The sequence below is a fragment of the Cataglyphis hispanica genome, chromosome 14 (assembly GCF_021464435.1).
Source record: "Cataglyphis hispanica isolate Lineage 1 chromosome 14, ULB_Chis1_1.0, whole genome shotgun sequence".
In the NCBI taxonomy this organism is placed as follows: domain Eukaryota; kingdom Metazoa; phylum Arthropoda; class Insecta; order Hymenoptera; family Formicidae; genus Cataglyphis; species Cataglyphis hispanica.
In genome coordinates this window covers 4,833,747-4,861,198 of record NC_065967.1, presented here as the reverse complement: position 1 = coordinate 4,861,198, position 27,452 = coordinate 4,833,747, and the positions used below count along the sequence as shown (strand labels likewise).

The following is a 27,452-nucleotide window of genomic DNA, read 5'->3' as shown; positions in this document are numbered from 1 at the left end:
TGGTACCTTTTTTTTATTACAAATCCTTTCATTGCAGAGTAGATTCATCTATGTATTTTGTATATCTATGGGCCGTCAAAATCTATTTGAGTTTGATCTCTACTCCGACGAGTAGATTTTCGAACGTACTCCAGGTACATTGCAAGTCTTACTCACATACACAACACATATAATACAGACAAAAGTTTGATATTAATACATTTAAACGAAAACTAAAAATTTAATTAATTATGAACGCTTTTTGATAGTAAATTATCTCGATTGTTTTTTTTCAATGCATTAATTAATTATAACAAAAATAGATTTGACGCATAGATTTATAGACTTTTTTATTCCTTATACACATGTTGATTAATTAATGCTTATGAGTAGATAATAAATTAAAGAAATTAATTTTAATGTCTCTTAATTTTGTTCTAAATCTATGAGTGAAAATATCCTATTTTACATATGCATGAATATAAATTACAAACAAAAATTATATTTTAAAAAAATATTTTATTTTTTCAAATAAAATGATTTTCCCTTAAAGTATCTTAAAGATATTATGGAATATAAAATAACTCTTTTCATTGTTCAAAACTGTCATAGAAGATTGAATCACTACTTTCTCAAATATTTAACATAAGAAGGAAATGTATATACTTAAACAGTACTATTCATTGAGACTGATTATATATGCATTGCCAATAAAAAAAGAAGAATCATGTTCACAATATATAAAGAAAAGCATTGCAATTTGTATTTTATTATCTGCCTTTATTTGTGTTGTATCTTAAATTCCAAAAACAAAATACAAAATGATTCATATGTCAAAAATAAATGTTTGTTCCCTTCTTATATTTTCACTATATATTTATTACAACCGATAAATATCAATAATAATCATTACGAATCTCACAAAAGTAATGATCAGATTTATTTAAATAGCATACCGTAAATAGTATACTTTGAGACAATTAATTATTCAATCAGGTGTATGCAATTATCATGATGTTATGTACATAGATGTATGTATGCATAGATGTGCCACAGAAGCAATAGTATGATGATTCCATCTATGTAATTATGAGCTACATATATAATAGTGAAACTTATGAAAAGAATATAGTTTATACTAAACTCGTGTAATTCACCAAACTCGTCGTTTTTTTTGTTTTTTTTTTTTTGTTTTATCGTGACATTTGTTAATTCCGAACGTGAGCGTGTGTGTGTGTCTCTATATGAATAATTAACAATTTTCATTATGTATGTACATACAAAATTGTCTCTCGCTCGATCTTTTATCTTTCTTCCTATCTTCCGTCCGGCACATAAAATCGATTCATTCCTTTCTTTCTCCCTCTCTTGAACTTTTAGCATCTAACTGTAATTAGATAAAGAATACAAAGCTTAGAAAAAAAATTAAATTTTTTTACGCAAATGCGAAACTTTCGAACTATCGAATAGCAATAAAGATCTTTTTTCTAATCTATCCATCACGTCAATTTCAAAGCCTTCGTCTTCTCAAACGTAGATTTATCATGCCATGACATCAGTAAAGAAAAATTACGATTAATTGCATTCATTGTATAAATTTGTTTTTTACTGATTCTTTTTTTTTTTTGTATTTTGAAGAATTTTTTTTTTTAATTAATACCGTCTGTCGCGGGAATCCGAACGCGAACGGCGATCTCGACTGCGGCTTCGTGTCAATGATCTCCTGCGGGGACTGCGAGACCTCGACCTAAAAGATTAAAGACAGTTTAGACATAGTTTTCATCTTGAAGTAGAAGGCGAGATTGTTAGAACCCGCTTCTTCGCCCCATTACGAGCTGCGTAAATCACAATATCATATAAACAATAAATAATATATTATTATAAAATATTAATGGTTGCTTATTTATCACTTTAGTTAAAAAGTAAAGATTGGAATTTGTTGAAAATTATATATAGTATCATAATATTCTGTTCGAAACGGGACGAAGCGGCGTAATAAAACACAGATATGAAAAATCATTGCAAGACAACTGCAAGAGAATTAGAATTATCTAATTTCTATTATGCCTAGAAATTGATATATAAAAATTATATAGTTAGACATAATTAATGAATTAATACAAAATGGCAGCTCACTAAATTGAATACAAAACCAATCAAAGAAAAAAAAGTAGATTAACTTTAGCAATAAAATTAAATCTTTTACCGGTAAATGTGACATCTCTCAATATATATACCGCTTTATATTACATATATTAATTAAAAATTTTCTGATTCAATTAAATATTTATTTATAAAAATTCTATTAATAACAAATCAAAGGTTTCATTTATCTAGCCGCACGGCATCAATTCTTTTTTCGAATCTGACAAAACTCGCCGCCGAAATTACAACAATAAATTTAAGACATTGTATCTCAATAAATCTAATAATATACAATTGTGAAAAAAGAAGAAAAAATAAACAAAAACAAAAAGTAGAAATAGAGATAAAAAATCTTTGAAAATCGGTGAAATACCAGACATTTGTAAACATGTAGTAGTGGTTGATTGGTGGGTGGTGGTGGGATGGTGTGTAGTAAGTGATCATTTCGCTTTTTGTGAATTCATTCTTAAAAAGTCGAAGGTCGAGAAGATCTCTCGGCAGCAGATTTTTGCGCGCTCAGTTGTCATCGTCGCTAAACATATGTCCCTAATTGATGTTGATGTGTAGGAGCAGTAGCAGTAGTAACAGTAGCGGTAATACTAGTAGTAGCAGTGATGAAACAGAAACGTCGATATTGAAATGACGAACAGTCAAGAGGACAGTCGTTTGCAGTCGAATGAAGAAACGCGTCGATGGATAGAATTATTGTGCGGAAGATCATTCTTTTTGTGCAATGAATTCATTTAAGATGGTGGCAGCCGATGGTGACGTTTTTCTCACGATGGCGGATATTTTGACGTTTAACTCGATGCCTATTACCGCCCCCCCGGGCTAAAGCTGACACGAAGAGTCGAAGAAGGTGAATTGCAACAACATCCGGTGATCGGTTGGTAGTGGTGGAAGAGTAGTAGTAGTAATAATAGTAGTAGTTATCGAATGAGAGAATCTCGTAGTCGAGCGACGAACGGTTGTTCAATTCAAGACTTTTTTTTAGCGATGTCGAACGGGCAGACAGCAACAAAAGATGGCATTTTCGGTATTGACGGCACTCCGGCAGCACGCAAACTGTTGTTTCGGTTGTTACGCTGTTGTGTACTATATGCGCGTCGCAACACCACAACGCAGAACCTCGACGATACGATGTATGGGCAGCTTCCTACTTGGTGACTTGGTGGTGACTGATGGTGACTTGGTTGGTTGGGAAGTTAGTGGACAGGCGGGCATATCTATATATATTTTTTGTTCAGTTTTGTTTGATTGACGACGATTGCGAGATTGAAAATTTTGTTTGTTCGCGTACGAATACGCTTTTTCATGGTGGCTGTAGTAGCAGTAGTAGTAGAAGTAGCAGTAGTAGTAGTGGCGGGGAGACGAACAGAGCTAGGAGCTGATGCTGGTAGAATCTGCAAACGTCAGTTTTAGCAATATAATCATCAACGTTATCATACTCCTGGCCCCTATATCGCGTATTTTTCTTTTCTTTTTTTTTCAAACCTATTACAGTAAAAAAAACTTTATGAATAAAAAGAAAAAAAATAAAAAAAAATGCATACAAATTCTCGCTTTTAGCCGTTATCACCGATTGATTATTGCCTTCTCGTTTATTTTAAGCTGCCCACTCGAATATATGCGGAAAAAAAGTAACTCTGTATTTCATGCTAATCAATTCGAATCTATATATCGCTTCCGTATACATCATCGCGATACATCAAGCACACATCAATTTTTTATTGAATAAAACTGCGACTTTAATAAAACAAATTAATAAATTGTGTAGGTACTAATAGATCATTAATCATACTCGAGTCAAAATCCATACTGCAATGCGTGTACGATGAAAAGTGATCAAAACACGATTGTTCGTCCTTTTCGATTAACGTCTTTCCATATCTAAAGTCCTTTAGTGATGTAGATAATGCGTGCAATAGATATATGTATAAACATGTATATGCTACGACAAATACAAGCTTGCGAAATATGTATACCTACTGGTTACCATCTGATTTCTCTTGCCAAATCCATCACATAGATCCTGAAAACTTTTACAAAGCGAGGTACGAAAAATATATCAGTGTGAAAAAAAGAATTAATTACCTGGAATAGCGGCTAATCGGCAATCTTTGTGGACTTCTCGACCAAGATCTACAAAAGATTAAAAAGAACTAATGTATGTCTGCCAAGTATTTGCCGGTAATGGCCTCATGTATTGAGATTTTCATTTGGCTTAGTAGCTGCTAAAAACTGCGGTCAATTTTATAATAAGGACAGAGAAAGAAGAAAAAAAAGCAAGGCGGATCTTGCAACAGAGGGGAGGAGATTAGGAAAAGCGAGAAAACCTTACCTCGGATAACGACCCAGAGATTTCCTACGAGGACTGCGCGATCGGGACCTATAAATTTGTTTAAGAAAACAGAAATATATATCATACATAAATCCAATTGTTTGCTGAAGCATATACATGAGGACATTACAATGAGAGAGAGAGAAATAATGAAAGGAACAGCAGAAAAAATAAGCGCTAAGTGCTAACCCAAAATAGAGATTGTTATCTCGATTTCCGTCGTGCTAAGATAAAAAGCTGTAAGGTATCTTTCAGAAAATGAATAGTTATATTAAGTTAATAATATTACTATATATATAATTAATATACTCATATTAACAGATAATTTTTGTTATACATAGTTTATTAGCAGCATAAAAAGCTAGTAAAAAAGTAGTTAGAAAATTGAAATGATTCAATTAGAAATTTAGATAATAATTATTTAATGAAATTTTTAAGAGAGAGTACGAACATATTATTATGATATATTCTTCTATATGTTTTAAATAAATTAAAAGCTTGAACTTTATTCTATCATTATAACTGGCCTTTAAATTAAATAAAATTTATAACACATTAACATTTTTAATTTTTTTAAATTGTAAAAACAAATCATTTGTTTATTTGTGTATAATACCATAATTATAGACAAAATTAAATAAAATTCATAATATTTATTATATTTCATCCTTAAAAGTCATTATAAATAATGGAATAATTAGGAATTAGATATATTTTCTCAGGGTCTTCTATCTTAATACGTCGGAATTAAAAGTCTAAATAAGTATCTTAATATCTCCTTGTTCGCAAACATGCAGTGTGGATTTAGCCGTGCTCTGATTAATCCCCAGTATTGATCTTTCATTATTCTCTCATGCAAACTTGACCTCTAATTCTGATATATTTTTACGAGACGTATCGCGTGGCGTAATTTGAATCGGAATTATCGGCTATTTTAAATTGGAAGATTAGCCAGATACACGACAATCGAGAGAGGGAAAAAGAGAAAAAAAAGAAACACGATGTATAAATATGTAACCTATCAGCATTTCTACACACGGAGACATGAGAAGGGGACTATCAAGTCTGTGGAAATAATGTGCAAGGAAGTGTATATTGAAAAAAGAAAAAAAAAAGAAAAAAAAAACCCTGTGTTTGTTTCTCTGAGCACATTCCTATTTTTGAAACAAGAGAGAGATGTTCTTTTCCATCACAAATACCTACGTTGGCGATGGACTCGTCAGTTCCTGTTACAGTTCTATTGTAATATATTTCTTGCTATGAAATTCGCGATTACTGCAAAACAGCGCAAGTTTCCTTACCTGGAATATCTAGGACCAGGTCTGCGACCACCACCGCCTCGTCGACTTCTCCCAGAAGACATCTCTACTCTCACTCTTGTGCCACACAAGTGTCTGAAAGGCAGAAATTATAATATTTAATATTTTCAGTTATGTGAAAAATAATTATACCATCCTGAATTATTCTTTTTTATTCCTTTAATAAGACAGAAACTACAAGAGATAATTGTGTACTAATAATAAAGCAATAATTAATATTCAATAATCATTCCATTCATCAAAATTTTGTAAATAAATGATAGATAATTTATTTCTTAATGTTTATCTCATTATTAGTAGCTATTGCCTTATATATTATAGAAAAAGATTAGATTTATTATTTTTAAAATATTGTTATTATCAATATATAAAAATTAATTTTAGACTTACACTCCATCTAGTCCTCTCACTGCATCTTCAGCATCTCGTGGATCCTCAAATTCCACAAATGCGAAACCAGGTGGATTTCTAGCTACCCATACATTTCTCAGTGGACCATATTTACTGAACTTACCCTCCAACTCGTGTTTACTAGCGCTGCTACCTAGATTACCAACGTAGACCTTACAGGACAGATCCCATTCACGATAGCGTGACATTTTGTACCTGTAAATTCATTACCAAGTAAGTACAACATAATCTTGTTAACATATAGTAAAATTCATAACATTATTAACATATAGTATGTATGTGCAATATATTCAAATACAAGATTGCAATATTCAATATAAAATAACTTTCTTCAACAGAAAGTCACTAATTTTGTTGAAATGAATAATATCACATACAGAACATGACAAATTAAACGTTTCAACTCCTTGTTTAAATTTATTTAATAACACATTTTATATTTATCATATTAATATAGGTAAAATATAAAAACAAATAATATAATTAATTAACTTTAAAAAGTTTATGAATTCCAAAACAATAATTCTCATAACTCAGCAGTGATATAAATATTTTTATCACTCTTATTAACATACAATTATAATAATAAAGCACACACACACAATATTCGCTACAAATATGTGTGTGTGTGTGTGTGTGTATATATATATATTCTAAAGTTTATGTTCCACATGCTTATTAAAATGTAACCAATGAAAAAAAAACTCATTAATAAATAATGAATTCTCCTATTGCGTATTATATTCTACAGGCAGAACAATAATCGTTCTAGAAAGATTTCGAAGGATTAGAAACTCTACTATTCATTCCGTTTAATCAATTGAAAGCCGCGTAATCAAGTCCCAAATCAATTACCAAGAACGACGCCATATTGCACTTTGCCATCAAATTTTCGTTACTTTTTTCCTTCTTTACTCCTCCCCCTCCCTCTTCCCCCGTTAAATTATTTAATTTCTCATAAAAATATATCATTATATATCGTTCTAAGTTTTTGTCATCTTTAAGTAAAGTGTTTGATTTTTCTCCCATCTCTTTAGATAGCAGGTTTTTTTTCCCGCCATTTTGATTTATCGGTCACGACAACGAAAAGATGCTCGGTTGCTTTTCGTCGCTGAATCGACGCTGTGGAAATTTTGGAGGGTCCCTACGCACCCGCAATTTTTCCTTTGACGCCGAACGCGCAATAATCTAAAAACCATTACAAATAACAATCTGTCAATTAAATGATCCATACCTTCGAGTTTCAAAGAATTAGCGCGACCAGCTGGTGCAACAATACACAATAACCGCAAAAATGTCACAAAATGGTGTCTGACGTCCGTCAGACGAGCTATCTAGACCTAACCTGACCTAACTCAACTCCATCTTGACTATTCCATTCAGCGCGTTCGTCATTTTGGGTTGGGTTCAAAAATTTAATCGTTAGGCAAAATAGCAACGGACCAATCAAGACAGACTCTTTGTTTCTTTTATTCTGATTGATCAATTAAATGTCACTAGCTTTCCGATGCATTTTTGAACACAATCTGGTACGCAGGTCACAAGACATATCTGCGCGCGATATTTTCGATTTTTTATTTCGCAATTTTTTATAAATTTAACATTTTTACATTATTGTATTAAAAAGAGAGAGAGAGGAGAGAGAGAGAGAGAGAGAGGAACTATGGTATTAATTAAATATTAAGTTTAAAAAAAAACAAACTTGAATAAAACAATTTATTTTATTTAATAATATAGCTTTACTTAAATCTGTAATTCTATTTTTTTATATATTTTTTATTCTTTGCTTGTTTTTAGAGAGATATTTATTTAAATGATATCCTTGCCATCATCTTAATCTTAAACTAATGCTATACAACTTATAAGAAATAAACTAAATCTTTCATGTTAGGAGATATATATCGGAGAAGAAACACAATTAATATAAAATCATCTACTTCCTAAAATTTTTTGAGAATTTTTGTTGCTTTTTTCTTATTTGATTGCAAACTTAAATTAGTCTATTTAATCAATTTTTGATATATTATATTTTAGTTATTCATGTTATAGGCTATTAGAAAATTCTACAACTAATGGACCAATCTTTTATAATCTATCTTTTCTAGTTGCACCAAAGGTCGCAGTTGTTCGGCAAATATTCTCATGTCCTCTGCTATGGCATCTTGTCCACTGGGAGCTAAGACACTCAATTCCACCAAGTAACTTTGTGATATCATTTCTGGCACGCCTTCTGGTACTTTACCTTGATTTACCTTGAAGATCTTCGATACAGTGATCTTCATTCGACCTTTACGAAACATATAACCACGAGTGACATATTCAAAATCTAACTTGCAACCCAGCTCAGTGAGAAACTCTACCACAGTGTTGTTAGTGGCGATATCAATGCTACTGCGTACGACTGTTGGTCGAGATTTATCACCTAATTCAGGTTGGCCAATGTATCGCAATTGCCATGGCATGTCTGAGTGGATCGGATCTAGAGCACGTCGCACTCGCAATAGCAGTGGTTGTTCCTGCGGTGAGCCTCTAACAATCATATAAATTCTTACAAAAGCTCTTTAAAACAATTGATGTGTAATTATATTTCTCATAACTATATTATCTTATTAGAATAAGATTAGAGAGAGAGGGGGAAAGAATAAAAGAAAAGAAAAAAGAAGATTGTACCTTCGAATGCTAAAACACATCTCATGGTCATAGAAAGGTTCTGGTCCAGTGTCTACATTGTCGCACAAACCACGAAGTCTGTGCAATAATACCTCTACGGATGTATCCAATACCGATCCCTGCAGCAGATATTCTTGATTGGGGATAATGTTGGATTTTAGAGCTGCGCTCAAACTGTCCATGGCAGTGCTGATTGGAGTAGTCATGCTGGCTTGTGTGAATTTCCACGAGAAGTAATAACTTTTGAAGGATAAACTGTTTTTGAGGAAAGATAATATAATAAAGAACTCTTGCTATACATGATATTTTTAATAATGCTTATAATATTTCTTATATAGGTTTTTTGTATAATCACACCTTTTTTCTTTTTATATTATTTACAATATAATCAAGCTTTTCCACATAATTTTTCTCGGTAGGATATGTTTCTTATGTTTTCTAACCTTAGAAAATGTTTTTCTTTTAATTTTTTAATTTGTTTTTTTGTTTAGACACATAATACGACATTCTCTTTACAAATCTCTATCACTACTTCAAATTTGCCATTCAACCATGCAGAAAATGAACTATAATATAGAGACAATGAAGATCAAAATATGATATCTGACATCTGAAATCCACACATTTATAATGAGATTTAAAAATGAGGCAAGGTAAGGTTGAGTCAGGTTGAGTTAACTTAGATTTATATATATATATATATACATATATATATATATATATATATATATATATACATATATATATATATACACACACATATATATAGACTTGGATTAAGTTAAATTGGATTTATTTAAATTTAAAATAATATTGTGTATATAAGTTAAAATATTTATATTTGTTTGCATTTTTTATAATAAAAAATAGAATATAACAAGTTAAATAAAATATCAAATATTAAATACTTTTAATTAAATTTATTATTTTAATGAAATTATACTTTGCAAAAGAAAAAAATTCTTATTTTTATTTTGAATAAGATTTATCTTTATATCTTTTTTAATATTTTATTTCAATTTGATACATTTTCTATAAGATTTTAAATTACATATGTTAAGTAGTTTATGTTAATTCTTAAAGTAAATTTATTCTGGTAATTAGCATATTCCTGTATGCTATCCAGGAAGAAAAATAATTCTTTGATATATACAAAAAATTATTAATTAGATTCACAGTCTTTATAATTATAGTAATATTTTTAACAATTGCACATATTGCAAGAGCTTGAAGAGCTCTATAAGATATAAACATATAATAAAAAAATACAAGATCTCGCTTATCCCTCTCAATAAATTTAATTCAGAGATTTTTCATTGGCACGATCCTCATAGTCCTCATTAAAATGAAGTTTAATGACGATGAATTGATCAAAAAATTGTATAAGAATTGATTTGTATAAGAATTGACAATCTCTTCTGAAATCTGCTATCACTGTGTCAGAAGCAAGAAGTTTCACAAAACTAACTACTGTTAGATTCGTTTATTAATAGTAATTATTATCGAATCTTTTGAAATGCTTCTGAATTTTGGATTATATACTTGATATATTTTGCCACTGCTATAAAATATCACCTAAAGACATCCTCTATAGTCGCAGATTATAACAAAGTATTATCGCAATTACATCGCAAATATCGAGCGATACTACACTAATTATGGAAAATTCGACAGTCTCTTGTATCTTTTTCAAATCTTATTCTTGTTCTTTTTTCAGCTGCACTTTTGACACGCTTATTTGCAAATCTATAATTCCACCTTTCCACATTATTTCCATCACTATTGTTCGTTCCATTTTAAAAGCATGAGAGAGTGTAGCAAAAAAGAACAGACTCTCATTACTGATCTACATGTAATTATATAATTCCTATAGATTGTCTATCACCTCGAAAATTTATTCCTAGCTAGGATAAACGCTGCTAATGCGCTCGTAGAAAAGCAGATAAGGGCTAGCAAGCAGCACCTGTGTCAGAGACACGCTCTCGACAATAATGTCGGACGTGTATAACCATTGATCCGTTTTATTTCCACGTCTAAAGCAAACAAAATGACCGGAATCCACGGGGCCACGGTGTTCGATTACCGCGCATAACCGATATTTATGTTTACCCTGTATCGTCGTAAAACCGCTATCGAGAAACTTCACCGCATCACCCTATAAATATAAAGATTTTAAATTAATTAGATTGTATATCTTAGTAGATATTTTTATTTAGATTAGGCTAGATATTATATCTATAAATTATATAACTACAATTTTTAAATTCCCAATTTCTAAATGTCAATAAATTGTTTAAATTAATTAATTAATTTCTTACAAAATAAAATTAATAAATTATATGTATTAATATATAATTTAATAAACTAAATATCTAACAGTTCTATCAATTAATAAAATTAATCTTATAATTATCTTATAATTTCAAATTTTTTGATTATAATAAATTCAATAAATTTTTTTATTTTATTTATTATATATGGTATTCAATGGAAATATAGACTGAGACTTTTATAAAACAATATCCTTAGTCCATGTTTCACACATATACACATACATGAAATTGTGAACATAACTAATAAATTACAAAACTCACCTGCACGCTTCTCTTTTTCGTCTCCGTGTAAGTATAAGGATCTAGCACCAGAAGTTCGGGAAATGTAATCTGATCATCCCTTTTAATTAGCACGCCCGAAGAGCTCCATGTAGTCCTCGGGATGTGCAAGCATAAGCATTTGGGCAATTTCCCAAGAGTGAGAGTCTTGACAGCGGCACAACGCAATGAGCATCCATCACATTGCACATCGCGTACCATCTCGCTATCCACAAAACGTGACAATAGCCATTCCAGAGTATGGTGTTGCGGCATGAACGAGGTAAGCGGTGGTAAGGGTAATGACAAAGTCTCGAGCTTGTCATAACGTACCGAAGACTATAAAAAAAATCAGATTAGTATTAAAATTTAGTACATATTATTGATAAATATTTGTATTGATAATTAAAATTTGAAGGAAAAATTTGTGCATAAAGGAAATTATTTTCGAGAGAAATTAGTTATACGAGGAAAAACTGTTCTTTCACTTTTTTGTTCTAATACCTTCCAGGAACAGCTGCTACATTGAACTTGACTGGTGATTAGACCCGAGAACGGATGCGTCTCTACCGAGACCGACGGAATGTTGACAAAGGGCATGGTGCATAAAGACTTCCACGACCTGAAGGGACTCTTACAGTCACCATTGTTTTGAGCACTTCGGGACAACAATTCCGAGGATCTGGCGAGAATCATACCGGGTCTGCACCCGATGCTCGGAGACATGCTGGATATGGACGAAGTCGAGGTCATCATTTGATTATTGCAGTTCTTGTCAAAGCCCTTTGAAGTATCAATGCCATTTTTCACTGATGCAATGTCATTGCATGATGCGCTTCTGAGATTTAGAATCTGCGATTCAAGATTATCAGCCACTCCTCTCATCCTTAACTCCATGTTCGGACTTGGCGGCAGCGCATCAGACAAACAGCCTTTCTGAAATCGCAATGATTAATGAATAATCGTCGAATCACATAAGAGCTAATTTTTTATCAATTATAAAAATTTTGGAAGAAACAAAATATTTTTTTTCACTTTTTTGCAACTTTAATTAATTCGATCATTGTGGAACAAATTATGTGGACAGTTCTGTGCTGAAATGAATTTTTAATCACATACTCTATTTGCAGGTTGTATTTCAGCATCTAATGCGCTAAGAACTACATGAAACAGTTCATGAGCATCTTGGTGACCAGGCCCAAAATTCCACAGTGAACCAACAGAAGAAATGATTTCTATAGGTGTCACATCACCATACATGTCATCAGCAAAACCATTAATTTCTGTAAGATAGATATAGATCAATACAAAAAGTGCAAAAAAAAATATAAAGTATAAAGAAGTAACAGTATATATAGATAATTTCTCCATAAATTTGAAAAATGCTTTAAGATTAAAGATCTTGACGTTGCCACAAAATAAAAATTTTAAAAACACTAGAAGAATTTGAAATAGACAATAGAGAATTTAATAAATTTAGAGAATGTATATTTTAATATCTGATCAAAATCTTATACTCTTGAGGACAGAGAGTAGTGTATTAGCAAAATTTCTATTCTTCTCCTGCTGTCTTTGAAGCCAGAGAATAAATGTAGGACAAGCAGCTAGTGCTTGCAAGAGAGAATTCAGGAAACATGTATATCCCAAATTATTGATTCCGATAACTTGGCCTAAAAAAAAACACAAATAAGATTGTAAATATCAGAGAGAATGTCTTTACAAGATATATAATATAAAATTAATTATAAAAAATATTAAGAAACTGAAGAGATATAAAATTAAATGAGCTATAGTAATCAAATATAAAAATAAAATAAATAAATTCGATACAAGTTCTGGAAAGAAAAATTTTAACTTTACTGTATTTCTAACATTGACAGCTGCAAAAGGTATCATTGACAATGCGTCCTATTATTATTCTCATAAGTTTTACTATTGAAAAAGGAAAACAATAACAAAAACTAAAGAGTATGATATAAGAAATTTCTCGATTTTGCTTAACTGATACTTCTACTCGATAGAGTTGGAGTTAAGTTCCGTACATTACCTTTTTTTCTGGGTTTCGGCGATGGGCCCCATAGGACAAATAGGCCGACGGCGATGGCGAAGCCTACGCCGGCAAACATTGCAATTCTTTCTACGTCCATTATATTGCTTTTCAGACGGAGTTTTCGAGACAGAACAGTTGTTCTAACCTACGTACACTCCAGCTCGCGTAATTCTCTCTTTCGCTATTTGTTCGAGCATGCTTCCGAAGCGATAAAAATTCTGCCCCGAATACTGACGATAAAAATTCGCGTGGACGAAATTTAACTTCGACGACGAATTTCCGTGATTATTATTTCTTCACGAGACGCGCCACTCGAGTATATGCATACGCGAATGATCGAACGCGAGCGATTTGTAAGGTGTCCTCGAATGACAGATGTAAATATGACAAATAGAGGAAAACGAGTAAAAGGAAATAGAAGAGAGATAAGAGAGGATGTATTAATTAAATTTGGAAAGAGTGAACACACGTTTTTCATTAATAGAAATGTCATGTGATAAAATCAAAATTATGCAAAAAAATATGATTAATGCAAAAGAATACAATTAATTGGTGCATACAATATACAAAATAGAAGAAGTTAATGGAAAATTTAACTTAGCTGGATTTAAACCAGCGAATAGTGTTTCTGTAGTTTTATTTTATATTGTATGTATGTACCATTTAGTTGTGTAGATTTTGTATACGACTTGAAATGATATAAAAATGAATATGGCTTCTAAAAACTTGTCCATACGCTAACGTCCTCTTCAGAAATATTAGAGAAGTATTGTATTTAAAATAAAGCAGAGTGTAATCGCGCACGGATTTGTGAAGATGCAAATTCGAAAAATAGAATTGTATAAAAATAAGAATAAGAAGAGACAAAAAATATAAATAGGTATATATGGCTATTTACGAAATATTGAGGTAATTGTTAGTTGCAAGAAAAATTGAGAATTGAAGAATTGTAGATTATATAGCTTTCTTATGTGTATATATATATATATCATATGTTGCACTTTATACTTGTATTATTCTCAATCTCGCTTTATTTTTATTTTTTTTTAATGGAGGAATTGATTCGAGTATAAGAAATATCAGAAAATAATATATTGTTCTTTAACGATTATCTTTTACGCGTGTCTTTCATTAATAAAAATGCACAAAAAATATGCAAAAACAATATATTAATATAATAATTAATACATAATTAATACAATATATTAATATAAAATGATACAATCGAAATGTGCATAAAAAAAGCTGATAGGAAATTTAATTTGATTTAAACCAGCGATTGGTGTTTTTGTATTTTGTATTTTGTTCTATTTTGTATATATCATTTAGTTGTATCGGTTGTATGTGATCTGAAGTGATACAAAAATGAATGTGGCTTGAAAACTTATCCGTGCGCTAACGCCCTCTTCAGAAATACCAGAGAAGTACTGTATTTAAAATAAGCTCAGTGTGATCGCGCACCGATTTGTGGGGACGCAAATTCAAAAAATAGAATTCTATAAAAGAAAAAAAGAGAGAGACAAAAAATATAGAAAGGTACACAGCTATTTAGGAAATATTAAGGTAATTGCTAATAGTATGTAAAATTGAAAGAGAATAGACTATATAGTCTTCTTATGCATATCTATCGTGTTGAATTTTATACTTGTATCATTCTCAATCTCGCACTGCTTTTGAAAAAGAGAGAAATTTTTATTCGAGCTATTAGGAATATCGGAAAGTAATATCGTTCTTGCCGAATATTATTATTTTGTATACGCAAATTTACGTATGTATATTTGATAAAGCTTTTTAAAATATATTACTTCCGAGAGATATAAAAGCGAAAGAGAGAGAGAGAGAGAGAGAATGGATAGAGACATTTTGTTAATTTACTGCAATTATATCCGAGATATATCGAAATCGTATCTAATATTTGATTTACACAGGATTATACAAGTGCAGAGAAAGATAACACGTGCCAAAGAGCATTGCTGTCGAATGCATCTGGTCTTCAACGCCCACATATGCACATTAATACATCGGCACATATCGATAACGACGAGGAAGGAAGGCAGGAAGATCGTGTGATTCACTTGCCTACCCTGAAGGAAAAAAATGCATCGACGAGGAAATTGCATTTCTCGACGATGATTGTATTTGACGTCATTCGCACCGCGAAAAATACATGTATAAGGCGACTCTCACATCGTGAGACCCGATTGCGACCGGCGCTAGAAACATGCAATGGTACCCGAGAACAGAAACTAGAAAGTAAGTAGAATTTTGAAAAAGAAATTCCGCATTTTATCCTTCACATTTTTTCCGTTTACGTTTTATAAAATGTAATTTTTATAACGAGAATTTATTCAATCACAAAATGCGTTTATAAAATTCATCAGTAACAGAATGAGAGAGATAAAACAAAATATTTATATAAACTTTTTTTATTATTTCTGCTATACTAAATTTTTTTTGAAGATTATACTCGTATTTTACGAGGCGCATATATAATCACATATGCTAATCGAGATATCTTAGCGTTTTATGCTTCATTAATAAAAAAAGAACAGGTAGTAAGAGAAAAGAGTAATTTTAACAAGGATTTCTCATAAATATAAGAAATAAAAACTGTTAGGGAAAAGAGAGGTGGGCCAAAGCTCGGCTTAGTAAGAGCGATCTAAACGGTGACTGCTATATTGTCACTGGGAAACGAAAATAGCTGCTGTCAGCCTCAGAGGCAAATCGTGGCGGCGAGGAAGCGAGAGAGAACAACGATGGCCGATGGAGAGCTAAGGTGGTATGGTGCATGACAACGACGACGACGAAGAAGGAGGGATCAAGAAAAGCGACGAAGAAGCATCGAGGGTGTTGTGTGAGATTTGGAATGAAGAACCCGGCCGAACGGACTTATTTCGCCTTACGTAATTCTTCTGCTTCTCCTTCTTCTTCGAGCTTCAAAGCCTCGAGACTAGAAATTTGCCCCGCTGCGTGTTATTATGGCATCGCACGAGAGAGAGATTGAAAACTTGACGCAATAAAAATACATATAATCGTACATAAAACTCGATGACTCACAATAAAAATAATCATCGAAAATAGAATTTTCGAGAGAAATAAAAATAATAATTTGTAAAATGATATCTATTGATTCGTGTTGAATTATTGAAACATTTTTTGCGGTTTAACTAAAGATTTATTTTTACGAAAATAAGAATTAAAAAAAATGTTAAGAGAATAAATGAAATAATCATTGATTTGAAAGTATCGATTAGGCATTGGGTCTTTTTACATTAAACTTAATCAATTATGTCAATAAAATTTTTTTTTCATAATCTGTTTGAAAATGCTAATATCTTTCCACGACATTGATAGATAATTAGATCGAAACGATAATCAGACAGCAATACAGTTTTATCCGTATGTAATGTAATACAATGTAATTTAATCGTGTGACTTATCTCGTTCACATGCCAACAAAACTCACCCGCGCATAGTTGCATTCATTGAGCCGTCATCTCCCGACGGGATTAATTATCGCATTTTCGAGGATCTCGTCCAAATATCTTCTCTCGAATTAGATCCCGGCGTCGGCTGAATTAACGAATATACACGCAAATTACACAACATCATAACTTGTAATTATTATCGTGACAGCGGGACCAGGATGACGGGTGACACATGCCAAAAAACGCGAGAAGAAGGAAACGCGTCGAGGTTCGTCGTTCGTAACGGCCAATTAATAACGTCAATTGATATGGCTACGAATTTCTCCAAATTTAATTTCCGGTCAGATGTGTCCTGAAAGAAAGAGGAAAAATAAATGAAGGAATTAAAGCACGCGGTTTCGATGCACTTGATGTCGCGAATGTCCTCGATTGCATTACTCTTTCGATTTATATGAAAGAAAAATATCATTGGCGCACACTATATCTCATATGTAATCTTCCTGTTATATGTATAGCGAAAAGATTAATATTAATTTTACTTATACTGAATCTGGAGATTATTTCTATATAATTATATATATTATATATTAACAGATATATTCTGTATAAGTACAAATGGATTCTCATTTCGCTAGCAAAGTAATAACAATCTCGCTACAAAGTGTATAGGGTGGAAAATAACTATCTGCTAGATGTCTAAAGAAAAATGTAATGCTTGTGGGAAGTCTAATATAAGTAAATTTAATATTAACATTAATATTAATATTAATATTTATTTAATGCAAACTTACGTGTAAGTGATCGATCCTTCCCCAATTTTCCTCCTCACCGTTCTTAATTTTTTGGGATAGAATCTTGATAAATTATGCAACATATTAATATTCTATTCTACAAAATTAAAGGCTGTGAGAAAGACTGGAGAGAGCATTTTGATTTTTAACACGTATAACCCTATGTTAAATAAAGCATTGGAGTTCCCACACGCATTCCATTTTTCTTTGAACCTCTATCAAATAATTATTTTCCATTCCGTATTTATCACTTTGCTTGAGCTATAAATTCATTTTTGCAGGATATCTTTCAGTAGGATTTTTTCGATCGTATAATCGCTCATATTTAATCGCTTTCGCATCGAATATGCGAATTATTAGCGATCGTGAAATTCTTCTTCTCAAAATTCCGTTTCGCGTCACGGGTGACCTTGTTTTTCGATTACCGTGAACGAACGGCTAGGCGCCCGTTCACCGCAGGACCATCCCTCATTCGGTGCCGTCGTCGCGTCAGTGTCTTGACGCCGATGTGATCGTTCCTGGCGTGAGATAACTATCAGGGACACAGAACAACAGGCGCGGAACTTGGCATCGAGACGGAATACCGCTGGTATACTCGAGTACATCCATTTCGCTGTCGTCGTCGCGGCATCGGCTCCGAGAGATGACTCGTCGCGGATGGTGTTGCGTTTCATGGAGTCGATGAATAACGACAGTCAAGAGAGAGAGGCAATTTTTACACATATTCCACAATAGTAATGGTGTGCGGATCATGTACATTTATGAACAAAGTTATGTCGGACCGAGCGTGCGCTTGGCACGATTCGGATTCGCTGCGAAATGTTGCTGGTCCAGCGACGGTATTCTTGGTTTTTTGCAGACGCGAAATATAGGTCGTCGTGTGAGCTTTCTCATAGAAAAATCGAAAAAAAGTTTTACTTTGTATTCTCCAATGAATATCAATATAACTTAAAATATATTTTTATACGTTTCAGGAAGAGAAATTTAATATTAAATTATAAATTTTGACGAATTTTTTTTTTAAATAATAGAGAGAGATATTTAATATAGAAAAATTATATTTATATTATGTATACATAGGATTTTTAATAAAGAGAGCTGATGTTTTCATGTTTTTTTATAAGATATTTAGGAAATTAAAAAGGAATTAAAATTTGTACAAACGCGTTAATCATCGTAATTTGACGTCAAATCTTGCTTGCTTTTGTAATTCTCTGAATAAGTGTGGGCTACTCTAACGACACGGCATGGTACAACAATTTCTAATATTTTTCCAAGTCATTTGTTTCACGTTTATTAAATTGAGCCGCATCGTAAACTCTCGGACGCGCTCTCCTTTATTGGTGAGCGAGGCATTCGCTTGCTCGGGAGCTAAGATCATCAAATGCGAATATAGCGGAAATATACGAAACGTGTTATAAACCAGCGCGTGCATATACGGAGTGACTCGCGACTTACTAGTGCATGAAACGTTAAGAGAATTAATTGTTTAAATCCGAGTCGAGATCTCGTTTGTTTCGATCTTCATTTAATTCGACAATCGCTGCAAATGATAATAAAAATATTTTAGCGGTAATAAAAATATACTTGTTGATGCGTCGACAAATGGGTCGGTACCATGCGTAATGTAAGCCAGTCGAGAGAACACACGTAATGCAATACTAACCGACTATTGTACTTCTTGTATCGCCGCCAAATTGTTCTTCGCGGTTATAAAAGTTCCTTTTGAAGAAACCATTTCGCAGTAGTTTAAGCACTCATTATAGATTTTTAAATTGTAATTTCAGTGAACGAACAAATAATTTGAGAACGCGTTACGCGAATACTTGTAAAATTAAAATACAAAATAATAAGAAAATATACAATACATAAAATAAGACAAGGAATATATATATATATATATATATATATATATATATATATATATATATATATGACAAAACATAGAAGACAAATAAAAAATAAAAATTATATAATTATTATAGAAAGAATTGTAATAAAGATAAATTATACACATGGTATTTACTATAAAAAATATATAACTATAGAAAACTTTGTAGAATTTAAAAATTTATATATATAATTTATTTTTAAATAATTCATATATCAAATTTTTAGATTTTTGCTTATTGCTTTAGATTTATTTCGGGTATTTATATTTACAGAAGCTTTTAATATCTTCTGTCCGTAATTGAGAACGATCCAAAACTAAGCGATGTAATAAATAAGCCACTGAGACATTTTAAATTAATGACGAATTATTTGACTCTAATTCAATGTTTAACTATTTATCTATATATTAACTTTATATATATCTTTCTCACTCTCTTTTCATAAACTAACTTTATACGAGAGGTGTGCAGTAAAATATAGTAAATAAATAAATTTATTTATTATATGTATTAAATTAATTAATGAAGTTGGAAGGACTATATATACATATATTCAGATGTTTTCATACATTACGAAAATTTTTAATTTAAAAATCTGGTTAGAAATAGTTGCTCTTTAATGCAAATATAATTACAAACATAATTCGATATATACAGTATGATTACATATAAATTATGTATAAAATAAGTATGATTTAAATAAACAATGTACTATATAAAAAAAATAAGACTATCCAGAAATCTGGATACGCTCGTTATCACTTGTATAATATCAAATTCGTAATTGTCTCGACGATGTCGATGACGGGAGGTTGATGATGACTCAAGCTTCAAGGCTCATGTCGGTGAAGCGAGGCGAGGCCCGTTTCGTTCGTGTCCGCTCTTCCATCTCGACGTTGGCCCGGTTTATCTCCGTCGATCCCGAAATAATCTTAGATTCGGTCTCTCCTGCTCGCACTTCTCGCACTTCGGGTCTCCGCCGTGTGCGTGTGCGTGCACGCGTGTTTCGAGAACTGCCCCTCGTCTCTTCTCGTCATCGTCTCCATTGCGCATACCTACGATTTCTGACTATAGAAGTGCGCGCTGTTAGAACATCGGATCCGCGGCCAACATCGACGTCATCTGGACCATCGCTAGAGTAAAGAAGAGTGAAACACCGGAAAATTACGAGAAATGTCAAATGCAATGTAGTAGAGATTTATTTTAGATATACCTGTACAATGTATGCGATATACATTTTTAAATTTTCTAAAAAATAACCACAAGAATTAGGAATAAAAGTAAAGCAAAAAAATTAATTTCATTTTTTTGACGATCAGATTGATGTCGCAGAAATAATATGATCGCCGAGAGCAAGTTGCCAAGAAAAATACGACAAGAAATAAAAAAAAATACAAATAGAAAGAAGCAAAGTATTAAATTGCATAAAATAAAGAAAGGCTTTTAACATTATACTTTTAGAATTAAATATTTTGACGATTTGGCATCAAATTAAATTTTGTTATAAAATTTACCTAAAATTATAATTTAAAAAGTAAGCATTGTTATCTAACTATTTATGTTTAGATTTAATTTAAAAAAAAATCTTTTTCTTTGTAATAATAAATAATTTTATATATAATAAATAAAAGCGTTATAAAACAATTGACAGTTTTTTTAAATGTCTACAAATGTATAACTATATATATATATATATATATATATATAGATATATATAATAATAATAATAATAATGTTATTATAATTGTGAGAATAATTATAAAAATAATTGATGGTTTTGACTGATAATGAGTTTTTATGAATTTTCGGTTTGTCGTTTTCGCAGTTTCGGTTTTCCATTTCATCTGCCGGATAGATCTGTCAGGTATTTATTTAGCTTCAACGACGAAAAAATGTATCGTGCTAATTTAACGGGTGGCCACCGTCTGTCCGAAAATTACTGAGTTCGTGCCAGGTATCGTGAGGAAACCCATCGATAAATTCACCTCACGCGTCCGCGCAAATTACCGTTCGCGAGATGATTTAAGGTCTCAGTTGTGCGGAATTTAATTATGCTTATTTATCAAGCATGGACTATACGATTTTTCATTGTTTTGATTTCAAACGTCCATTTTTAATGAAAATAATTTATTTAAAAAGGATAAGAATGACTATCTCATTAAAGCTTGACTCGAAATTTAAATAAAAAGAAATTGTTATGGAAATTGTAACACAGAATGGAATTAAATTAGGTACAAGAGCACAAATTATAATTAAAACAGATCTCTTTTCGAAACATTTTCTATTCTTAAAAAAGACATGTTAAATTAATATTTGAATATATCAAAGTCCTCTTAAAGTTTATTGTTGTTTCTTTTCGGCGATGCCAATTGGCTCTTTCACTGTGAGCAATTAGCATCACATAATTTTATCTCTTGAAAAATTCAAGTTTATATTGATAAATATCCTTTATTTCGATACCTTTTTATTTTGATACGCTTATGGATCGTTAATAGTGAGAATTAATTTGTTTTATTTAATTATTTTTTATATTAAATGTTTTTGTAAATTAATTTAATATTGTCATTTTACACCATATTTTCAAAAACATTTCTTTTTTTTAAATTTGAACTCTTTTGATTGAAGTTATTAAATAATAAATGTCATAAAAGAAAATAAATGTGATGTTTTGTCATCTTCTAGTATAAGAAAAATCTACAGACCACTTTCTCTAGAAAGTATTTTTAAACAATTATATATTAGAATTATAGAATTTATACTAAGATACCAAGACAATTAATATTTGTAAACTATATAAATTTTAGACACTTTCTTTGTGTAAACAAGAATAATTTTTTACCAGATGAAGAATAATTTTTTACACATAACAATAATGTGTGTTTTATTCGAAATAGAAACTCTTGAATTCCTATGCTATTTTTCGCTATCTAATTTTACATGTCTCGAGATAAATCATGCGACAACAGAAGAATTGAAGACAAGCGGGGGTGCTCTAAAGTATTAAATGATTCAGAGGCTTCGATCTTTTCGCTTAGCCTCGCCTAACACATACGTTTGGCACGTACCGGCTGCTCGCTCGTAACTATCGTGGCTTTCTTGGCACGCTGACGTCGTTCACCCACGCCCGTGGAATAAGCGCGACCTAATGACGCGCGATCGACCGTAATAATTTTACATAATAATCGCGCGATGATAAGCATCACGTGAATGAAAATTTGCGAACCAAATAAAAACACGTTTAGTATTATATTATGAATTAATTTTCAAAAATATATTTACTCGTAATATATTATATATTTCCTTTAAATACACTTGAGTTAATCGATATCAACGAAAAAAGATTATTTTTTAATAAATTAAGTTTTCTTAAATTACGATAATAAAGTTTTATTGAATTGCAATCTTTTAACATTGAGCGATTTTATATTTTACAACACGTTTTATTAGCTTTAGCGAATCATTACGAGTTGACGAAAAGACGAGTTTCTCAATCGACCTTATGACACATACCGTACATCGGCCGAAGAATCATCGTCCTCCGCGCAATTCTTCCTGTCATTAACCAGGACTGGAAGAGGTCCAATTTCTCCGCGAGAAAACTGCATTGCTATCTATTGCACTACGTTGAACTGTTGAAATCGTACGAATAAGAGAAATGTCACGGATTGGCAAAATGCAAATGTTATATTAGAATCATATTAGGTAATGTAGAAGATATAATATGTAAATATTTTAAATTAAAGCAAGAGATAAGATTAAAATTTTCAAGTTGAAGAAATTGTAATTTTAGTATAAAAGAACAAAATTATTAAACTTTTTTTGAAATTTTTAATTGCACAAATGAAATTGTTCGTATAAATATTAAATATAATGTACGTATATATTATAAAATAACATTTTATATTTAATACGTTAAAAATGTTAATAAAAAAAATTTATTTTGCTCGTGTCTTTGATAATATAGTTTTTAAAAAATGACGATAATATTTCAATATTAATACAACGAAATTTATTTTTTAATCGTATTATTTTGCATTTTCTAATGATTTCTATGAATATCGTAATAATATTGCAGCTCGGCAATGAAAAATTCCACTTATACTATTAATATTTGCTTTTCACATATGCGCCTTTTGCGAGCAATCGGTGTCTATTTCGATGCACTTGGGATAAAACGACGGTATTATGGCGATCGGCACGATGACAACGATGGAATTCGTTTTACTGCGCTGCTCAGCAAGCGTAAATATTATTTCTACGGCGATTTCCCGCGAAAGAGCCGCGCGCCGCGCCTTCGTCTGACCATAGCTCGTCAGCGACCACTGCGCGTTTACTGGAGCGCGTTTGGAGGCTCTCTGGAGGAAGGGAGAAGCATGTCGTTTGATCTGTTCGATTATGTATAAATAAAGATGTCATGCGTCAAATTCTCATCCATCGATGATTCTTGCGGTCTCACATGACAATTATATAATGTACAATTAGCCACGAATACATATGTATATCAGTGATTTCTCAAAGAAAGTAGAAACAAAAAGCAAGATCAAAATAATTAAGAATTTTTTTTTTATGTAGATGTTATGTTTTATTAATATATTATTACTATGCTATGAAAAACTGTATTTTTTCTAAATCTTGAATTATTGAACTTTTCACAATTTATTCTTATGTCTAAAATTTTTTTAAGATATGTCCGCAATTTTTGATTATGTTTATGTATGATATTTTAATATGTGTTCATCTACGATATATGTATAGCACGATATAGTATATGTATAACAAAATTCTTCAGATATTATGAGAAAAAATCAATAACAGGAAATATTTATAAAGAGTTGAAGATTCTTCTAGTTTGATCAAATTAGAATAGCGGAACAAGAAGATGATGAAGAAAAATAAGAGAAAAAGCATTATATTCATTCATCATTTGAGAAATTGAAGAATTTTTTCGTGTCAATAGCTCAATCGAATTCAGAAGAGTACATCCTCTTGATACAAATTTCAAATTATTCAGAGAAAAAATAATAGCGCAAGCAAGATGTCATGAGAGCTTGTTTAAAAAATTGTCAATTTTAAGCAGAAGAACGAAGCACGAGGCGAGTATGAGAAAGATATTCCATCGATCATCCATCCCAATCAATTGTCCGATTTGTTTAGACATAACCGGACATGAGCAAACCATCGTTTACCTACGTGCAGTCTGAATAACGCGGCCACGTGCGCTCTCCACGTGGTGTATTCCTCCTTCCTTTTCTTCTCTTTCTTACTTAATCACTCTCTTTCTCTTTTTCTTGACGGATCACCGCGAAGAAATCGAGCGAGGTGAAGAAGCACGAGCGCATCTTCCGAAATTCCGCCACCTCTTTCTTCCATTTCGAGGTCCGCGACGTTCGCCATGGCCGGGGGTAGCCCAGGGTATCAAGCGGGGGAAGCGATCAGCGGCGTTACTCCGTAGAGGGAACTGACAGGCATCAGCGTCTCGCTCCGATGTCTATTTTCATCTCACTCGGCGGCGTCGCGGCCACCCCTTGTCGCACCGCGTTCTCGGTATCATCGTCCGCCTAAAAAGGTAGATTGACCGTGGAAGTAACGCGATCCGCGATTGGTCGGCCAGGTCGACGAATCGGTCGTCTCGTTACACCCCAGGATCACGTTGCACGCGCTTATATTGGGAGCCCCCGCGCGTTTCCCCGACAGAACGGCTCTCTAACGTAAGTGCATCACGTCGCGACCGTCGCGCGACGCCGCCGGCTTTGTTTCTTTTTTTTCCACTTTTTCTTTTTCCTCTTTCGATTAAGACAGAAGACGAGGAAAAGAAAAATACAATGGAAAGAAACATCCGGATCATCATCCAATACGCATCATCTATCTCGGATCTATCGATTCCACTCACAGAGATCAACGAACACGCAGACACACGTGTTTACACGCTATAACGATTTGGTGATAAGGAATGGATTTATCGCGGCGATGTAGGATGAAACTTAGGTCCATAAGAATTTTGTGGAACTCGCGAGAGAACCGAGTTTGGCTGGTCGAGAAAGAACTCTTCAAGCTCTCCTTCAATAGGATCGCGTGTGCGTCTGTGCCGAGTCTTGGGGAGGAAGTCGCCTCCAGGTGGGCGGAAAGTGATTGGAAAGCGGGTGATTTTCTGAGGGAGTGATTGTTTTTGATCTTCATCGATCCTTAGTGACGTACTCGTGTGAGAATTCGACGAGGTGCGAGCGAGGATGTGCCAGGACCCTTCGGAGGAGCCCTTTACCTGTGTGTGTTTATAATCCTCTGGATGGTGGTTGGACATAGTGTGCACTCCCCCCTTTCCTCTTTTCGTTTTTTCTTCTTCTTCTATATATCTTCCATCTTCTTCATCCTTTGCCCCGATTTGATTAAAAGAAGGAGCGAATTTCCAGTGTCGATTAAATCGACTTGCATCGTGTTTCTTCTTTTCGCTGAAGGCAACGAGGTGTACACATCAGGAATATATCAATGTGCGACGCCAAGTTTGAGTTGTAGGCGTTCAAATCGCTTTAAACGAATCATCAAACGCATTCGCATTTGTGCCATTATCTCAATCATATTTATATAACTTATAATTTTTATATAATATATATAATATTATATAAAATTTTATTTAAATATTTATAGCCAAGAGTTAAGTTAATATAGATATATTAATTAAAGAAGCATTGATTTATTTAGAGCCAGATTATATTTTTAACTAATATTTGCTAGATTTGTGAAAATTAAAATTCTATTTAATTTTCTTAGATAATGATGATTCAACAATGTCACAAGATTATGAAATACTTTGTTTTAATTTAAAATTTTTATGTAAATATAGCAATCTCTTGTAATGTTGAATAATTTGTTGTGCGAATTATTTTGTTGGAAATTAAATAAAGAAACCGCACGCAGAAAAGTTAGTTTGATTGTCTTTTATCGGTGAAAGACTAGAGGGATTGATTTTCTCTCTTTCTAAGCGCGAATGAAATTTCTGTTTATTGTTAGAAGATTTATTTTGTATTAAAAATTGCAAATTTTTTTATTTATTAAATTTTAGTAAATTTTCATCTATTTAATAAAAAATTCAGCCATTTTAGATGTAAAGTTTTATTATTTTTATTATCTATATGTTTTTCTTTATATTTATTCTTCTCCTAGAATATTACTTTTTCCTTCTCATCAATATTATTCTTTATTATGATCTATATATCTATGACTGAGTTTGTTTATCATTTAAAGTCTACATTTTTTCAAAACATCTGTTAAGCTAATAAACTTACGAATGTCTTCTGTATGTTATACATTTTATATATTTGTTCAAAGGAACGGAAATATCGGAGATCTTGTAACGCGATACATCGCTCTTTTTGGTCCGATCGCTAGTGCCGCTTCATGCCTGCTCCATTTTGTATTCTTATCTGATTATGCAATCCCCTATCGCGTTCTTCTTCACGACTCTTCTTCGTGATGCACGCACAATCGTCGAGTATTAGTGCCAGTGACATTGTAGCAACATCATATAACTGATCAGAGGTGAAGCGTATTGGATAAAATGAATTTTTATTATCACTAAATTTTTTTTTTTTTTTAATTTGAGTGAACTGAAAAAAGCCGGCGGTTGTCTCGACAATCTTAAAAGTTTTTTTTTTTTTAATTTTGCTTTACGAGACTAGAAGATTGTTTTATCATCCAAACAATGGCTAGGAAATTATTTTATATAATCTTTTTGTATAAAATAATTTTTAATATTTGTAATATTATAGCTAATTAAATAATTAAAAAAATACTAATTTTATAAGAACATTCATATTTTTTTTTTAATACAAATACATTGA

The 27,452-nt window shown here is 32.0% G+C and overlaps 4 protein-coding genes and 2 long non-coding RNA genes across 33 annotated transcripts in view; 2 read left to right on the top strand and 4 right to left on the bottom strand.

Annotated features, from left to right (window-relative positions):
- Positions 1-804: 804 nt before the first annotated feature.
- Positions 805-7,572, bottom strand: LOC126854437 (RNA-binding protein 1-like). Of its 7 annotated transcripts, XM_050601167.1 has the most exons (7): positions 7,430-7,572; positions 6,175-6,390; positions 5,767-5,859; positions 4,466-4,513; positions 4,219-4,266; positions 1,640-1,726; positions 805-1,366 (listed from the first exon to the last, which is right to left on the bottom strand). In XM_050601167.1, exons 2-7 carry the CDS (start codon positions 6,381-6,383, stop codon positions 1,363-1,365), a joined length of 489 nt encoding a protein of 162 aa, XP_050457124.1. In that variant the 5' UTR covers positions 6,384-6,390; positions 7,430-7,572; the 3' UTR covers positions 805-1,362. The 7 variants fall into 7 exon arrangements, with proteins under 7 accessions (XP_050457124.1, XP_050457128.1, XP_050457127.1 ...); XM_050601171.1 differs by lacking the exon at positions 4,219-4,266; XM_050601170.1 differs by lacking the exon at positions 4,466-4,513.
- Positions 7,573-7,919: 347 nt separating this feature from the next.
- On the bottom strand, positions 7,920-9,507 carry LOC126854434 (mediator of RNA polymerase II transcription subunit 18). The gene is made up of 3 exons (XM_050601158.1): positions 9,223-9,507; positions 8,866-9,120; positions 7,920-8,724 (listed from the first exon to the last, which is right to left on the bottom strand). The coding sequence occupies exons 2-3, from the start codon at positions 9,069-9,071 to the stop codon at positions 8,265-8,267; spliced, it is 666 nt and encodes a 221-aa protein (XP_050457115.1). The 5' UTR covers positions 9,072-9,120; positions 9,223-9,507; the 3' UTR covers positions 7,920-8,264.
- Positions 9,508-9,869: 362 nt separating this feature from the next.
- LOC126854421 (ubiquitin carboxyl-terminal hydrolase 30 homolog) lies at positions 9,870-14,205 on the bottom strand. The gene is made up of 6 exons (XM_050601136.1): positions 13,504-14,205; positions 12,974-13,126; positions 12,576-12,739; positions 11,961-12,392; positions 11,460-11,795; positions 9,870-11,020 (listed from the first exon to the last, which is right to left on the bottom strand). The coding sequence occupies exons 1-6, from the start codon at positions 13,601-13,603 to the stop codon at positions 10,766-10,768; spliced, it is 1,440 nt and encodes a 479-aa protein (XP_050457093.1). The 5' UTR covers positions 13,604-14,205; the 3' UTR covers positions 9,870-10,765.
- Positions 14,206-14,949: 744 nt separating this feature from the next.
- LOC126854439 (uncharacterized) lies at positions 14,950-16,687 on the top strand. Its single transcript, XR_007688106.1, has 3 exons — positions 14,950-15,069; positions 15,435-15,759; positions 16,124-16,687. It is a non-coding gene; the product is annotated as an uncharacterized LOC126854439 (long non-coding RNA).
- A 3,550-nt stretch (positions 16,688-20,237) lies between these two features.
- On the bottom strand, positions 20,238-25,077 carry LOC126854438 (uncharacterized). The gene is made up of 3 exons (XR_007688105.1): positions 24,808-25,077; positions 23,128-23,246; positions 20,238-20,750 (listed from the first exon to the last, which is right to left on the bottom strand). It is a non-coding gene; the product is annotated as an uncharacterized LOC126854438 (long non-coding RNA).
- A 123-nt stretch (positions 25,078-25,200) lies between these two features.
- Positions 25,201-27,452, top strand: part of LOC126854416 (myosin heavy chain, muscle) — a 48,244-nt gene continuing 45,992 nt past the window's right edge. For 21 of the 22 annotated variants that reach the window (XM_050601109.1, XM_050601124.1, XM_050601121.1 and 18 more), the window contains exon 1: positions 25,201-25,325. The gene's annotated coding sequence lies outside the window, so the exon portion shown is untranslated. Of the gene's footprint in view, positions 25,326-27,132; positions 27,151-27,452 lie in introns of those variants that run through there. The other variant, XM_050601126.1, reaches the window with a different exon arrangement.

What these genes read in the sequence shown, in the direction of transcription:
- LOC126854437 (XM_050601167.1), bottom strand. Translation starts at nt 6,383, where the DNA reads ATGTCACGCTATCGTGAATGGGATCTGTCCTGTAAGGTCTACGTTGGT. An exon ending in CCTGGTCCTAGATATTCCAG is followed by an intron (nt 4,514 to 5,766) that starts GTAAGGAAACTT and finishes ACAAATTTATAG; the next exon opens with GTCCCGATCGCGCAGTCCTC. An exon ending in TCTCTGGGTCGTTATCCGAG is followed by an intron (nt 4,267 to 4,465) that starts GTAAGGTTTTCT and finishes AATCTTTTGTAG; the next exon opens with ATCTTGGTCGAGAAGTCCAC.
- LOC126854421 (XM_050601136.1), bottom strand. Translation starts at nt 13,603, where the DNA reads ATGGACGTAGAAAGAATTGCAATGTTTGCCGGCGTAGGCTTCGCCATC. An exon ending in ACTACTCTCTGTCCTCAAGA is followed by an intron (nt 12,740 to 12,973) that starts GTATAAGATTTT and finishes TCTATCTTACAG; the next exon opens with AAATTAATGGTTTTGCTGAT. An exon ending in CGAAAAAGAGAAGCGTGCAG is followed by an intron (nt 11,021 to 11,459) that starts GTGAGTTTTGTA and finishes TTATATTTATAG; the next exon opens with GGTGATGCGGTGAAGTTTCT.
- LOC126854434 (XM_050601158.1), bottom strand. Translation starts at nt 9,071, where the DNA reads ATGACTACTCCAATCAGCACTGCCATGGACAGTTTGAGCGCAGCTCTA. An exon ending in ATGTGTTTTAGCATTCGAAG is followed by an intron (nt 8,725 to 8,865) that starts GTACAATCTTCT and finishes TATGATTGTTAG; the next exon opens with AGGCTCACCGCAGGAACAAC.